The 15,441-nt window shown below is 35.0% G+C and overlaps 2 protein-coding genes across 5 annotated transcripts; one reads left to right on the top strand and one right to left on the bottom strand.

Moving 5' to 3' along the window:
- Positions 1–9,904: 9,904 nt before the first annotated feature.
- On the top strand, positions 9,905–11,860 carry LOC108463749 (GDSL esterase/lipase At1g54790-like). Its single transcript, XM_017763654.2, has 5 exons — positions 9,905–10,315; positions 10,399–10,599; positions 10,680–10,846; positions 10,928–11,198; positions 11,312–11,860. Exons 1-5 carry the CDS (start codon positions 10,081–10,083, stop codon positions 11,578–11,580), a joined length of 1,143 nt encoding a protein of 380 aa, XP_017619143.1. The 5' UTR covers positions 9,905–10,080; the 3' UTR covers positions 11,581–11,860.
- Positions 11,861–12,001: 141 nt separating this feature from the next.
- LOC108463750 (phosphoglycerate mutase-like protein AT74) lies at positions 12,002–15,361 on the bottom strand. Of its 4 annotated transcripts, XR_008277655.1 has the most exons (4): positions 14,759–15,361; positions 13,099–13,759; positions 12,808–12,893; positions 12,002–12,208 (listed from the first exon to the last, which is right to left on the bottom strand). XR_008277655.1 is itself a non-coding variant. In XM_017763655.2 (2 exons), the coding sequence occupies exons 1-2, from the start codon at positions 15,234–15,236 to the stop codon at positions 13,314–13,316; spliced, it is 924 nt and encodes a 307-aa protein (XP_017619144.1). In that variant the 5' UTR covers positions 15,237–15,361; the 3' UTR covers positions 12,002–13,313. The 4 variants fall into 4 exon arrangements, 1 of the variants encoding a protein (XP_017619144.1); XR_001868142.2 differs by having other exon boundaries at positions 12,002–12,893; XR_008277656.1 differs by lacking the exon at positions 12,808–12,893.
- Between the last annotated feature and the right edge of the window lie 80 nt (positions 15,362–15,441).

Raw genomic sequence — 15,441 nt, 5'->3', positions numbered from 1 at the left:
GAAAGTAAGGAAGAAAAGAACACTAAAGGAGCCTTTCAAGCCAAAAACAAAGAAGGCTAGAGCTCTTCAAGCAATGAAGAAAAGAAGGGCTAGAAAGAGAAGAAAGAGAAGAATTGGAGAGACAGTGGAAATGAGAAAAATCCACTATGCTCTCATTGTAAGAAAACTAATCACCTGGAGAGGTACTATTGGTTCAGGCTTGATATTCAATGTATATGCTGCAAACAATTTGGATACATGGAAAGGGTATGTAAAAATAAATAGCAGTAGAACCATGTTCAAGCTCAAGCTGCTAATGGAAACTAAGCTCAGGAAGAGTATTTGATCACCACCTCTTGTTTTATTTTAAGCAGCAAAGTCAATAAACGTTGGTTAATTAACAGTGGCTACACAAACCACAAGGCATCTGATGAAAGCATCTTTAAGAAGATTGACAGAAGCTGTACTTCAATAGTCGGAATTGAAAATGGCCAGTTTATTGAGGCTAAGGGAAAATGTGATGTTCTAATCAACACTCTAATAGACACTAAAGTAATCTCAGATGTGTTTTTAGCACCTGATTTAGATCATAATCTCCTTACCATTAGTCAATTGCTTGAGAAGAAATACTCTGTTATTTTTAAAGGAAGATGATGCACTATATTTGATTCATTTGGATAAGAAGTTGTGACAATCTCAATGAATAATATAAGCTTTATACTGGATTGAAACTTTGTGGCCTTGAGTGTAACACCCCTAATCCGTCCCTGTCATCAGATTAGGGCTACAAAACATTATCGTGCAAATTCGAACAATTAATATCAAAACATAATTAATTAAAATTCATTACAACCCTAGTATACATAAACATTTGGGCCTTAAATCGAGCCTTCGAGGCCCTAAAATCAGTTTGGAAATGATCTGGGACTAGATTGAAACAAATCAAAAAATTTAAGAAAAAATTAAAAAAATTAAAAACAAGGGTCACACGACTGTGTGGCCAGGTTGTGTACATAGCCCAGACTGTGTAAAAATCAAACAAAGGGACACATGGCCGTGTCCCAGCCCGTGTCTTAAACTGTGTAACTCACTGAGTTAGATTACAAGGCCGTGTACTAGATCGAGATTTGATACACGTGGTCGTGTCTTAGGCTGTGTGAAACTTACACCAAAAATAACAAGTGACACACACACGACCGTGTGAAAGCCTATGCCTCAGCCCATATGCTCCATAATTAACCTTATAATCAAGCCATTTCAAGACCAAAACATACCTAATCAAACATTCCATTTGGGTAATTTTATTAGTTAAAAGGACTAAATGGCTATAGAAAGGAAAGCTAATGGACATAAGAGGTAATTATACCTTATTATATGTTAGTAGATGTTTCTGGATAGGTTTTAATGAAATTTTAATAGTTTTAACAGGTTAGCTTTGTAATTTGATAATTAAAACAAAATGTTAAATAAAGAAAAGGAAAAAAAAGTTGTTATCTTTCTCATTTTTCCTATCTCAAAACCGAAATAGCCATTTGATAATGCTCTAGAATAACGTATTTTTATATATTAATCATGTGTTTATTCTGAGCTTGATCCTACTAATTTGAGCTATTTATGTCTTTTTATCTTTTAGGGACTGATTTGGAGGCAAAAGTAAAATTAAGGGACAAAAGTGCGAATTTGGAGACACAATGGGCTGACATGCGACATAGGAAAAAGATTGTGCCAAAAGTGCGAGCATGGAAAACACAAGGACTAAAAACGCAAAAAAGAAGAGATTTTATTTTATAAGACTCCATTTTATTTATATTAGGATAATTAATATTAAGATAATTATTAGGATTATTTAATTTTAGGATTTTATTTTAATTATCTTTATTTATCTTTAATTAAATGTATTTATCTTTTAGAATTTAAGTTAAATTAGACTATCTCCTAGCACTATAAATAGGGGTGAAGTGACTCTATTTGGGGTGTTCATCTTTTTCTGTAAACACTCTCCCCCTAAAAGTATAGGCTTTTGTTTCTTCATATTTTCTTTCAATAAAACTCCCTTTTCCATTTTTATATTTATTTTCTTTTCCACCATTATCATGAGCCACTAAAACCCATCTAGCCGAAAGTTGTCAATATTCCTCCAAAAAAGGTTTTTGAGGCCTAGAATCTGTACTTAGCCTTCTCGCCAAGTATTCATCGTTTCTTTGCACTACGGGTTGACGCTTCCATCCATGGCCTTTAAGAAGTAAGCTTTTCAGCATATGCAAAGGCGGCCACTTTGTATGTTTTAGAAGGATTGCACAGTCGGTTCGTAAACTTACTGTGTCAGAGGTTGGCGAGCCAAAGAGACAAAATGGCATGGGATTCGCCATTGAGAATCGTTGATCTAGCATAAATTACTAGCTAGAGTCAGGTTCCCTAAAAATCTTAAGTCTAATCTTTGGAGCTGGTGGTCGTAGGCGTCCTCTTCCATTATAACTGGCTTACTTGAGTTAAGAAGGGTTACTTAAAAGCCAAGGATTAAACCCAAGGCAGAACGAGACAACCGGAGGCTGGAATCTTGCCACATAAGAAACTTTCTCTTTACCCAACTTTATTTATTTTTATACTCCTCATTTTAATTTCTGCAATTTATTTAATTTCTCAATTTCAATTCACTTTAAATTCTATTTTTTTATTTTTCCAGATTCTTAATTCTATTTTTTTTATTTTTCAAGAACGCAGGTTTTCTTGGCCAAGAAATTGTCCAAGATTTCAAGAAACGAGCATTCGTACAATCCGGTCCCTGAGGATTCGACCCTACTTCCCCTTTACTATTATCTTTACTATTATTTTTACTATTATTTTTACTATTTTACAGGGAATAGGATATTTTTGGTGCTCTCAACGACGCATCAAATTTTGCATTGAAGGGGGAGGAAGCTTCAGTTTTTAAATTCTTCAGTCATGGTATGTATTTGAGTCCGTTTTTAATGATTTTTATGTTTTTGAGCTCGTTTTAGTTTAAACTACTTAGCCTAGGGGTTAATTTGCTAAACTGTTAAAGGTTGAGGGACTTTCCATGATTATTTTTGAATGTGTTTTGATGTTAATTGATAGATTATTAAACTTGGTTGTTAAATAAACTTGTTTTGTTAAGTGATTTTTAGTGAATTTAAGGTTAAGAACTTATTCATGAAAATAGTAAAATTTCATGGTAACATTATGAAATGATGATTTAAGTGGGTTGATATGAGTCCCTAAGAAGTTCAATTAGCATGTATGGAGGGTAAAAAATAGTATTTTTACAAGTTTTGAGCTTAAGGACTAATTTGTGAAAAAGTTATAATATGAGGGTAAGTTTGTAATTTTATGATTATATGAATTATAGATTGAATTGAATATGTGAAGTTATTTGAAGTACTTAATTGAATGAAATTATCTATTTAGATCAAGATAAACAACTACTGGACTTAAATAGGGGAAAAGCTAAAGCTTTGGACTAGACTTCAACTCTGTTATTGCAACCATTGTTGTCGAAGTAAGTTCGTATAAATTATAATCTTATTAATTATAATTTGATTGATTATTGATTATATTGTGTTAGTTATAAACTGACTTGAAAATATATGTATATCGATGCTTTGAGTAATTGACAGATAATAATCTCATTTGAACCTTAAGAATTCTTAGGATACAAATGACATATCATTAGGGATTTCATGTTTCAGGTGCTAGTCTTGAATGTCCTACCTGTGGCTGAGGTTCTCCATTTGTTGCAGATTCTCCACAGCTCGTGTGAGCAGCATCGTGTAGCTAACATTCTGACCCACAGCTCGTGTGAGTAGACCTATTTCACAACTTGTATGAGCACTATTGAAAAGGAAAGGTTACGGTTATATAGAAAGGCACACTATGTGTGACAATTCCCGAGTACCTGATGAAATTCTATATGGTTCAACGGGTAAGCAAAGTTTAATGGCAAGGTATGTATACAATTGAATAATGGTTCATGATCTTATGAAAAAGTTAATGTGATGAATGATGTGTACATGGAATTCTTATTATGATATAGTTGAAATTATATGTATCATGTATGAACTTACTAACTTGTGAGTTTGATTAATGCTTATATAGATTTTACTAAGCCTATGGTTTTTGTAATGATGTTGTGCTTATTTTATAAATTGAGCTTAGGAATGGTAAGTTATGTTTGAGTTTATACGAGCTTACTAAGCTCTAATTGCTTATGTAGTTATTTTCCTTTGTTTCTTAGATTATCTGAAGCTCGATCGGTTGGAAGTTTGTCAGAGATCTATCACACTATCCAACAATCCCTTCGGTAGTTTTTGAGTCATTTTGGCCAAGGTTATAAATGACATGTATATGACCTTTTTATAATGAATGTCTTGAATGCGTTAATGAACATTTTGGTATGAAAATGTATTTTGTATGTTAGACTTATAATGCTTAGGCAAGTTTATGTTCTTTGGTCATTTTTGGTACTTGTAATATAAGGTCCTTTTAGTATGTTTAGGATGATATGTGAATGGTTACAATTGGTGTCATTAGGTAGTTAAAGGAACAAAGTTTTGTGCTTGAAATGTAGAATATTACTTTGTTTTGGTTAATGTTGTTTTGGTATAAATGTGGTGCCTTTGAATGACATATTGCTTAGGTGAAATAGGTTGATTGAATTGGTATGTTTATATGTGTTTGAAAGGTGTTTAGGTCTTTTGAATGCATGCACAAATGGAATGTTTGATTGGGTATGTTTTAGTCTTGAAATGGCTTAATTATAGGGTCAATTATGGAGCACGCGGCCTGGGACACGGGCTGTCACACGGCCATGCGACACATACGGCTTGGCTACACGGCCGTGTGTCACTTGCTATTTTTAGTGTAAGTTTCATACAACTTAATACACGGCTATGTATATCAAGTCAGTATGTTATACGATCTAGCACACGACATACGACATGACCGTGTGTCGCAAGTCAAAGAGTTACACGGTCTGGCACACAACTTGCGACATGAATGTGTGACCTAACTTAGTGAGTTACACAGTTTAAGACATGGGTTGGGACATGGCCCTGTGTCCCTTTGTTCAATTATTACATGGTTTGGGCTATGTCACAAGGCCATATGACACCTGTTTTTAAAATTTTCAACTTTTTCCTAAAATTTTTAATTTATTTCAATTTAGTCCTGGATTATTTCCAAACTGATTTTAGGCACAAATGTATATGTATGCTAGGGTTGTAATGAATTATAAGTAATTATGTTTTGATATTAATTAGTCTAATTTGTAGGGTAATACTTCGTAACCTTAATCCAACGACAGAGACGAATTAGGGGTGTTACATAGAGGGCCTATACCAGTTCAATGGATGAATCACATATCAGTCAGATTTGGTTGAGAATATGACTAAAGATGAAGTTAAAGATGAAGACTTTGAAGACCTTCCTGTTAAAGGCACTAGGCCTATTGTTAAAACTTATCACATATGTGACTTAGCAATGTTGCAACCTACAATTTTTAAAGAAGTTTTATGAGAAAACAACATTGGTGTTTGCTGAAAAATGGTCAAGAAGGAGTGTTGCAAGTTGGCTAATCATGCAGTAGCAAATAGCAGGGTGAAGTACGAGCTTGTGAGCTCACCAAAATGCAAGTTGTGAACTTAACAAAAGTTCTAGCTACAAGTTGAATGAAGTGTGAGCTGCAAAAGTACAAGCTCACCAAAATGCGAGCTTATTAAAATGCAAGCTTGCGAGCTGGTCAAGATGCAAGCTGGCCGATATACTAACCAAGCCACTTGGAAAGATCAGGTTTGAATATTTAAGGAAAATGAATGGTGTTAGCAACATAGAGGCCAATGAGAAGTGTTGAAGATGACGATCCATGCATTTTTTTTTTTTTGGTGTTTACAAGCAGTTGTTACTCTTTGGTGAATGAATACAACATTTTGATTTGGTTCGTTTTTTGTCTAGTTGTAATGTAATGTTGCTTAGTTGAAAATGAACTTAGTTGTTGATGTTTTGATGGGTTTAGATGATGATTGAGCTGATAAATCAGCTTATCAATGTGTGCAAGTAAAGTTTTACAAGTTTCAAGATTACTTAGTGATAGTAGGTAATATTTGGTGATGTAATTTGGCTTTAAATTGTACTATATCATGTTGAAAATGTAGCAGATCAGTTTGCATATTAGTTTAGGCTGCAATTTTTGGCTCAATTTTTGATCTCTCCTTACTTTGCTTAAGCATCTAAAGTGTTGTAGCTACTTTGAATCGATTGTTTGATGTTTAAATCGATTCATTGCTATTTTGAATCAATTTTTTCTTGTTTAAATTGATTCTAAATTATTTCACTTGATTCAAAACCCATCTCCTATTGAAGATTTGGGATAAACATAACAAACTTGCTAATGTATTTCGAATGACAAGAGATCGATTTTTCCAATCTGATTACGTGTTTGAAAGTTTTAAGCTCATTACCATTAGGAATAAGGATGATAGACAATACAACTTGTTAATTGCATCTGAAATTGCAGCTTAAATTGTTGGCAACACTGGTGAAGCAGCAACAGTGAGAGATGTTATAATTGAAGATCAGAGATTTGGTTTGCGCCATATTAGTGAATTGCATCCAAGCTTCATGGCAATGCAATATCCTTTACTATTTCCTTATAGCGAGGATGTGTATCGCATAGAGGTATTGCATAGAGGAGTTGAATCAAGTACTTCCTCTAGGAAGAAATTGACTTAAAGTTAATACAATGCTTTCTGTCTTCAACATAGGCATCATGAAGGCCACACTATACTAGATTCTGGTCATTTGACACATCAATATATTTTTGATTCTTTTGTAAGTATAGAAGCTAAAAGGTTTAACCGAATTTTGAGGAATCAACAAAAAATTTTATGCATATTTTCTTCAAGGTTTAGAAAATGTCGTTGTTAGGGGAGATACATTATCGTTATCTGCAGGAAAGAGAATAGTCCTACCTTTTGCCTGGGTGGCCTATGGTTTAAAGTAGGATTTTGTTCTTGTCAGATAGATGAGACTTTTTCTTCATCATCATCGCGTCTTTCTTTGTCCCATTTTTGAACGACTAATAACTCTTGCATATTATGTTAGAGTTATTGCTACTAATATGCTTGTTGTTGATGTTGTTAGGATTCTTGAGATTGTCAGAATTGCTCTTGGAAGTCTTTAAACTGTTCTTGTAGCATTGACAGCTCTTGGGAGTTGGTTTTTGGGTTTTTGAGTAGTATAGGCTTGGATATGATAACTTGGATAAGGTTCATAGTATTGTTGATAAGATTAGAATTGGGTGTAGTAGTTATAAGGACTGCAGTAATAATTTCCAAAGTTTTAGTTTATTTAAGCTTGTTTGGTGCTTTGGGTTTGATCTTGAGTTTGCCTGGTGAGGATGTTGATTTTTGGGTTTGCCATTTGGCAAAATTTGAAAGTCACGTATTTGATCCATGGTTATCGCACTAATTATTGATATTGGGATCAAACAAGGCGAAGATGACAGTGATGTAGAGCGGTTCACCTTACTTATGGTAAGGTAGAGAGCCACTGTGTATGGTGGTCGATGGATGGTTGTTATGGGTTAAAGAGAGAGATGGTGGTGATATACCTTCAACCAGGGAAAGGATTGTATGGAACAGTGAGGCCACGTCATCTGTATTCTTTTTCCAATAGTTTTATACCACATTAGCATTTTCATTCTAAGTTTCAGTATTTTTCATCTTGAAAAAAATTAAATCCAAATAAAAATTTTGAAATTCAGGATGAAATTGCTGATATAGCATAAAACTATTGAAAAGAGATAATATTCCTGTTTCATCCAATACTTTCTCTCTTCAACTATGATCCCAACGTGCCACCTGTCATTCATCTATTAGTGGTATCAAAGCAAGTTGGCCAAGTGATTTGTTACCATAGATCTAGCTAGGATGGCAATTGAACACACTATCAATCACTTCAGATGGGACCTGATATTTGGTATTAGATATGGTGACTAATGTGCGAGACCCATCTGATTGTGTGGTTGAAGAGTGGTTGTGAAGGGTTATTCTTAGGGATCTTTTTAAAGAGTAATTCCAAAGAATGGGTGTCATGATCGAGTGATAAAGATATAACACTGCACAATCTCCAGCTTTGCCTATGTAAGGTGATTCATAGTCTTTCCAACTTTGAATTTGTAAGGTTCGGATTTGAATGAGAACTAAGGAAGGCAGTAACAGAAGGGAATTGGTTAACAAGGTTAATGTATTTTGGATGAAGGGGATGCTTATTGCACTGATGTGGAGGCCTAGGCATTAGAACATCCATATTTGCTACCTTATCACAACATATTTTCATCATCTTCCATGAAATTATAGTCGCAATAATCCCTAAATTTTGTTTGTTTCCAAGTGCCCATAAAAAGTTGAAACTTGTTCGTAAGATTAACTTCAGAACACAACATGAGAATTACAGTGTGGATATTATTTTATTACCTGATACACTTTGGGACAAAAATGGTAGGCCATGACAAACACTCAATGGCCATATGCTTCTATGATTAAAAAAATAAAAATATATTGTTTAATATCTGAGAAAAGAGTATGAGTTTTGAATCTGGACATGTCTTATATATGATTGTATTTGAATATTTGTTTGTAATAGGTATCAAAACAAGGATACGTATAAAAAAACTAATAAAAAAATGTTTTTTCATATGAGTTGAATTACTGTTGTTAGGGGTGAGCATTTGATCGAATCGAATCGAATCGAAAATTTTCGAGTTAATCAAGTTTTCGAATCTTTTTTTATCATCCTAACTTTATTTGAAATTTTCTCGAATCGAGTCGAGTGAGATGGAATTCGAATCGAATATATTTGTTCGACTTAAATTTAAAAAAAATTGACTCTAGCGTTATTTATTTTTATGTAATTTTTCAAAAAAATAATTTTAGTGAATAAATAAAAGCAACACAACATCAACCCAAATAAATAATATTAGTCCAAATAAACAATAAAAACAATACAACCAGATTATAATAAAAATACAGCAACTCGATTTGGAGGTAAAGATTTTGATTTGAAGGTTTGAATGAACTAGAAGAAGAAGAAGGAAGAAGGGTTAATTTTAAGATTTTTTTTGAGAAAAATAGATTTTAGGGTTTGTTTTTTGTGGAAATGGAGATTGGAGTATGGAGAGAATAAGACAAATAATTTGGGGTTTGGTTTGGACTTTGAAAGATGGAATTGGCTGGGGCATGGGGGTTTGATTTGGGGGAGAAATTGGGTTTTGGGAAAATAAATGGCAGACGGGTTTGGGGTTGGGGAAATGGGATAAAATAAAATATTTAGGCTTGGGGAAATTGGGTTAAGTAATTAGTAAAAACCTAAAATTTACAAAAAATAAAAAAAAATATAGTTTATATTCGGTTTATTCGAATTATTCGTGTTATTCGAATTCGAGAACTCAACTCAACTCGAACTTGAAATTCGAAAAAAAATTCGAGTTAATTCGATTAATTCGATTAACTCGATTAAGTCAATTCGAATAATTCAAAATTCGATTTTTTCGAATCGAATCTTGCTCACTCCTAACTGTTGTTGGATAAATATTTATAAGTTAATCTACAAAAGTATTAATAGCTTTATAGGTAAAAAGAAAAAAATAAAATCCATCAAATTCTTAAAATGGTTCATTTTGTTGGGTAAATTCTAATAAATATGGAAGATGTGAAAATGGGGAATTCCAACCCCTTTAGTTTACAAGAGAACAAAAATGAACCCTTTTGCTTTGATTCTCTCATTTTGGGCAATTTCTGATTACCATGATTTAAAAAAAAAAAAAAGACAAACCTCACTTGCTAAGACACATACTACTTACCAAACTATTAGCTTCCAAGGTTTGCTATTATACATAAACATCCAAATTCGTAAAACTTTTTTTTATTTTACCAAAATGTGGTATTATTTGAACAATAAGGTTATAAGAGTCATCCCAATATCCAGGAATTTGCAATGCCATGGATCACCACATTAAGAAATTCCAAGGATTCGCTGTGACAACCATAATATAATAACCCCGTGGAACCCTGGTGATGAACCTAAACCATGGCCCCCAAACCTTACATTTTCCTAGTAATTGCCTTGCTCTTCATCTTCTTGCCTTTAACCACTTCCATTCACTTCAAACTACCAGCAATTTTCAACTTTGGCGATTCTAATTCGGACACCGGTGAGCTAGTCGCTGCTGGGTTTTATAGCCTTGAACCACCTTATGGTCGAAGTTACTTCACAAAACCATCGGGGAGATATTGCGATGGCCGTCTCATCATCGATTTCCTCTGTTAACTTCTTCTCAATATGCATTGAATTTAGATACTGTTTCACCCCCTGTATACATTTGCTTATTTGGATTGTTGGTTGCAGTGGAAGCAATGGATCTGCCATTCCTAAATGCTTACCTGGATTCGATCGGCAGGACGAGTTTCCGAAAAGGGTGCAATTTTGCAGCTGCAGGATCGACTATTGAACCACCTACTGCACGAGCTGTTAGTCCATTTTCTTTTCGAGTTCAAGTGGCTCAGTTTATACGGTTCAAACACCAGGTTCTCAGATTGATGGCTAAAGGTACACACGCATAAGAAAATCTATCTATTTTACACTGACATCATAAATTATACATATACATTATTATCATTTAATTGCAGGTAAAAAGCTTCACAAATACCTTCCAGACGAAGATTATTTCCAGAACGGCCTTTACATGTTCGATATTGGCCAGAATGATCTTGCGGGCGCATTTTATTCTAAAACATTTGATCAAATACTTGCCTTAATTCCTTTGATCTTGACAGAATTCGAAACTGGAATAAAGGTAAGCGCCAAGAACACCACATCAGTACTTATTACATTAAGGTTCGGTCTTAATCCTTGAATTCTTTGGTTTTCAATGTAGACACTATATGATCAAGGGGCTAAGAATTTCTGGGTACATAACACGGGACCTCTCGGATGCTTAGCTCAAAATGTTGCCAAATTCGGAACTGATCCATCGAGCCTCGATGAGCTGGGATGTGTTAGCAAGCATAACCAAGCTGCTAAAGTCTTCAATCTGCAACTTCATACCCTCTGTAAAAAATTGCAGGGCCGGTATGCGGACTCGAACTTCACATATGTTGACATCTACACGATAAAATGGAACCTTATAGCAAATTATTCCAAATTCGGTATGTACGATTCAGTACTTTGGAGAGTTCCGAATTCATTTTCAAAGTAACAAAGGTAGATGAGAAGTAGAAGTATGGAATCAAAATGAGTTGGAGTTCTTACTGTTTTGCAGGATTTGACCAGCCAATAATGGTTTGCTGCGGATATGGAGGTCCACCATTGAATTACGACAGCCGGATCGGTTGCGGGAAAACAGAAGTCTTGAATGGAACCACAATGACAGCCAAAGCATGCAGTGACAGTTCAGAATATGTTAACTGGGACGGAATTCATTATTCAGAAGCTGCAAATCAGTATGTTTCATCACAAATACTCTCCGGAAAGTACTCGGATCCACCCTTCTCAGACAAAATGCCATTCCTCCTTGGTCTAAAGTTCTGAAGACCTTATTTACTCATTGCTGTAACTGATCCATAAAATAATAGCTACACTTGAAAATGAAATGGTGTTAAAATCATTCATCTTGATGAAGAGGTGTTGTCACATGAAGGAGCGAGTATGGAGTAGGATCATAGCAAGGATAGAGCATATGATCAAAAGCTTTATTATTCAGGTCCGGCATTTTCTGAATCCAAAAGAGAAAAGCTATGCTACTTCTCTGAGATAGCAAGGGATTTGAAACACACCTCCTACTATAAATAAAAAATCGACTTCTTCCTTATTGTCTTTGATTTGTACTGAGAAAATTGGAAGTTCAACAGAACATAACGCAAATGAATGAACTCAAATAAATTTTTATCTCAATTGAGCTTGAATTTTGAAAATAAAAACTTGATGACTTCTGAATCACACATTTCAAATGTACGTCCAACTTATAACTTATTATTTCTTCTTCACATAACTTTATCTTCCCTCCATCATCTTTAGAAGGAACTTTCACATCTTTCAAGCCAGCTTTGAACATTGTAAACTTGATCCAGCTCGAGCTCAAGTGGAACTTGAGTCACGAGTTTTTGAGTTGACGCTTGATCTCTTTGTTGCTTGAACTCGAGCAAGCTTGATTACAGCCCTAGGTAACAAAAACTTGAGGTTTATCTTAGGAAGTCCGATAAGAAAAGAAATGTACTTCTCTCAAGTAATTTCTCATTGCTTCCAAGTAAAAGCATCAATGATGAATTGAATTTCCCTATATCCCCATACAAAGATCAGATTCTAAAACAATTATATATATCCCACAAATGGATCAAATATTTCTTGGCCTTTGTCACAGGCTCTACTAATTCATCATGAAATGTCTAGTAACACATGCAATGAAAAGTGTAACGTTAAGCCATGGCTCTCATCAGGCTTCAGATTGTTTACCCTCCCTCAGTGCTTCATCGGCTATATCAAGCTCCGTGACTTGCCTAGCACCACACCTCGTGGCTCAAGAAACATCAGCTGAAGATGCAAGTTTGCAGGCTGAAGTAGAAGGAAGTTCAAGAAATGGGTGATAGTGGCAGTACTTTCTGCACTTTGTTATTCCAACCTTTTGTTTTTTGTTTTCTAAAATAGTTGTGCACGATGCATACCCAGATTTAGGTATGGGTTATGGCCCTCCAAGAAGTAGAACCTTTTGAATCAATGGAAACTTGAAAAAAGCTGAACATATACATGTTAGACATATACCTGTATCCGACACTCTCACCAGAGTCCGAATAACATTGCATCTGCACCACTAAAGGAAAAGGAAGCAGTAGGGTTTGCAATTGGACCTGAAGTTCAACCTCCAAAGAAAATGGTTAACATAAATGACAGTAGAGGAGGTGGCAGCAAGCAAAAGAACATAAAAAATGGACTCACTTGATCAAGAAATAGAATGGTTTAAAACCTCTTAAACTGATTGGAAGAATAGGCTATAAATTAGATGAGAAGTTATACATGAAAATTAGGGGAAGTTTCAAGTTTAGCTGAATTTACCTTCTGGTTTGTTCTTTGTAAGCTGCTGGTTATGGAGATAGCCGAGTTCCCAGTGCTATCTAATGTTGAAACCTGAATTTGGTATCTTATTTATCTAAAACAAAAAGTAAAGGTAGAATTCTAAAAAAGAAAAAAAAATACAAAAACTATTGAATTAATAATTTACAAATAAATGAGATTTCCAATAGGTAGTTTATGACAAAGCTTTTGAACACTTAAGAATCGGTATCTAAAAAGATGTCCTTTGAATCATCATCAGAATCAATATCTTCTTCCTTGACATCTTCATCCGAGTCTAATTCATTGTCAAAAAACGAATTAAGATACCATTTACAGTGATCGTTCAAATCAGTTTTGTTGGCATTGATTCGCCATTTCTGGTCTTCTATCATTTCCGGAGATAGTCCCCATTCTCGCAACTCTTCATCTGTGTGATGGATTGCTAGGCTATATTCTCCACCACGTCCCAACTCCATAACTCGAATCTCGCAATTGCCGGGATTATATAACCTTTCGAACTGCTCTACTGTCCATTTGAACCACTTCATTAGAAACACCCGTGACGCTAGACCGTGTGAGATTATTATCAGATTCAAGTCTTGAGAAGGATCATTGTTAAGCCTATTCAAGTCTATATCTCTCCAAAGAGATTCCAGAAAACCTGTTAAATATACCGCTTTCATCAATCCAAATCAAAATCAAAGCCATTTGTTACTAAGGTTCATTCTCAAAGGACCAAGATTAAAGAACAAGAAAGATTTGTCCCTTTATCTGATTTAAACATTGTATACCACATATAAAGCAAAATAAATCAAAGCCAGAGATAATTATCATAATCTAGTTGTAAAAGAGTCTCACATCACATCTGGTTCAATTCTACTTTCCCAACCTTAAACCTTTTGAAGTCGGTAGACACTGTTAACTCCCTCAAGTTCTATAAGATGAAATGACAAATCAAGCAAACCTGAGACTCATCCTAGTTGGTTCGTGCAACCACTTGACATCTAGCAAGTCCGAGATTCAAATTCCAACATCTACAACCCTTTCCCCATCCCCAGACTAAGGCTTCCTTGGCGTCAAAAAAAATATGAAATCAAGAAGTCCAACCAATGCAAATGATTTCCAGAAAGTTACTCTAAACAGACATATACAAACAATAAAAGAAGAAATGAAATTATTGATCCAAATAAAAAATCTTGACTAAGATAGCACCTAAATCCAATACTTTTGAAGGGGGTTGGGGGGGAGCTGTCTGGACTGATTCCCTAAATTGGAATAACATTTTGAAAACGCCATTTTTGTGCAGAGATTTGTTAAGATCAGGAAAAATAAACATACATATATAAACCTATGCTCATAAATAGTTAAGGAAGCAATAAACCAGAGTCTTGTATATGCAGTTCAATGTTTCATTCGTTTCAACATAATCAAAACAAGAACCCAGTTTTTCTCGGAAGTTCTTTGCTTTCAAGGTTTCAAAACAAGCCATTATATTATTCCGAGAAGCATTTCTTTTAAACAAAAGCAACAAACAGTACAGACCCATTTCAAAATAACCAATTTTCTCAATGGAAACTTGATTCCCGAAGCACCCTCCTAAGCAAAAAATGCCAAGTTTCCATTAAAGAGAAAGCAAAACTGGTGATGAAGAAGAACATACTGGAAACTCGATCAAAAACATCTGCAGCAGATTCACCTTCAGGGAACCTATAAAAAAACCTCCCAAATTTTTCCCTTGTTTCTTTTGTGGCCTTCATCCTTTCCTCCACCTGAAAATTCCCAAAATCCTGTTCTCTAATCCTACACTCTTCCCTCACCCCAATCACCCTTTTCTTCGAAAACGATTTCCCGATTTCCCGTAGCGTGGATCGGGTGCGCTCGTAAGGAGACACGTAGAAGTAGACCCGCCAATCTTGGGAAGACCCATGGCTCGAAATGAGGTCCCGGAGGCGGGAACCGGCAAGCCGGGCTTGTGCTCGGCCATGTTCCGTTAAGGAGATCTTGTGGTCGGGGATTGTTGAGTAGGCCGAGGTGTCTTTGTTGCCTTCCGACTCACCATGTCGGACTAGGATAATGTGTTTCGGTAACATCTTCAAGTTCTGGATCTTTTCTTTTTGTTTTGCTTCAACATTCTTCATTTCCAATTTACAAATTTTACCATTTTCTCATCCTTGCTTCGCTAATGCATATGTTTGTAATTGTTTTGTTGGGAAAATTATAAGGGTAGCTCCACTGGTCCAATTATTTATTGGGTGAATGAATTGAGGTCAAAACAGTCATTAGCATCACATCTTCGTAGGTCCCTAAGAACATCGTGGGGAAGCTAAAAAGTTCTTCAAAGGC

This window comes from Gossypium arboreum, chromosome 13, assembly GCF_025698485.1.
Source record: "Gossypium arboreum isolate Shixiya-1 chromosome 13, ASM2569848v2, whole genome shotgun sequence".
NCBI lineage: Eukaryota > Viridiplantae > Streptophyta > Magnoliopsida > Malvales > Malvaceae > Gossypium > Gossypium arboreum.
The sequence above is the reverse complement of the archived record's forward strand: the minus strand, read 5'-3'. Positions and strand labels throughout refer to the sequence as shown.

What these genes read in the sequence shown, in the direction of transcription:
- LOC108463749 (XM_017763654.2), top strand. Translation starts at nt 10,081, where the DNA reads ATGGCCCCCAAACCTTACATTTTCCTAGTAATTGCCTTGCTCTTCATC. An exon ending in TCTCAGATTGATGGCTAAAG is followed by an intron (nt 10,600 to 10,679) that starts GTACACACGCAT and finishes ATTTAATTGCAG; the next exon opens with GTAAAAAGCTTCACAAATAC. An exon ending in AGCAAATTATTCCAAATTCG is followed by an intron (nt 11,199 to 11,311) that starts GTATGTACGATT and finishes ACTGTTTTGCAG; the next exon opens with GATTTGACCAGCCAATAATG.
- LOC108463750 (XM_017763655.2), bottom strand. Translation starts at nt 15,236, where the DNA reads ATGAAGAATGTTGAAGCAAAACAAAAAGAAAAGATCCAGAACTTGAAG. An exon ending in TGTTTTTGATCGAGTTTCCA is followed by an intron (nt 13,760 to 14,758) that starts GTATGTTCTTCT and finishes TATATTTAACAG; the next exon opens with GTTTTCTGGAATCTCTTTGG.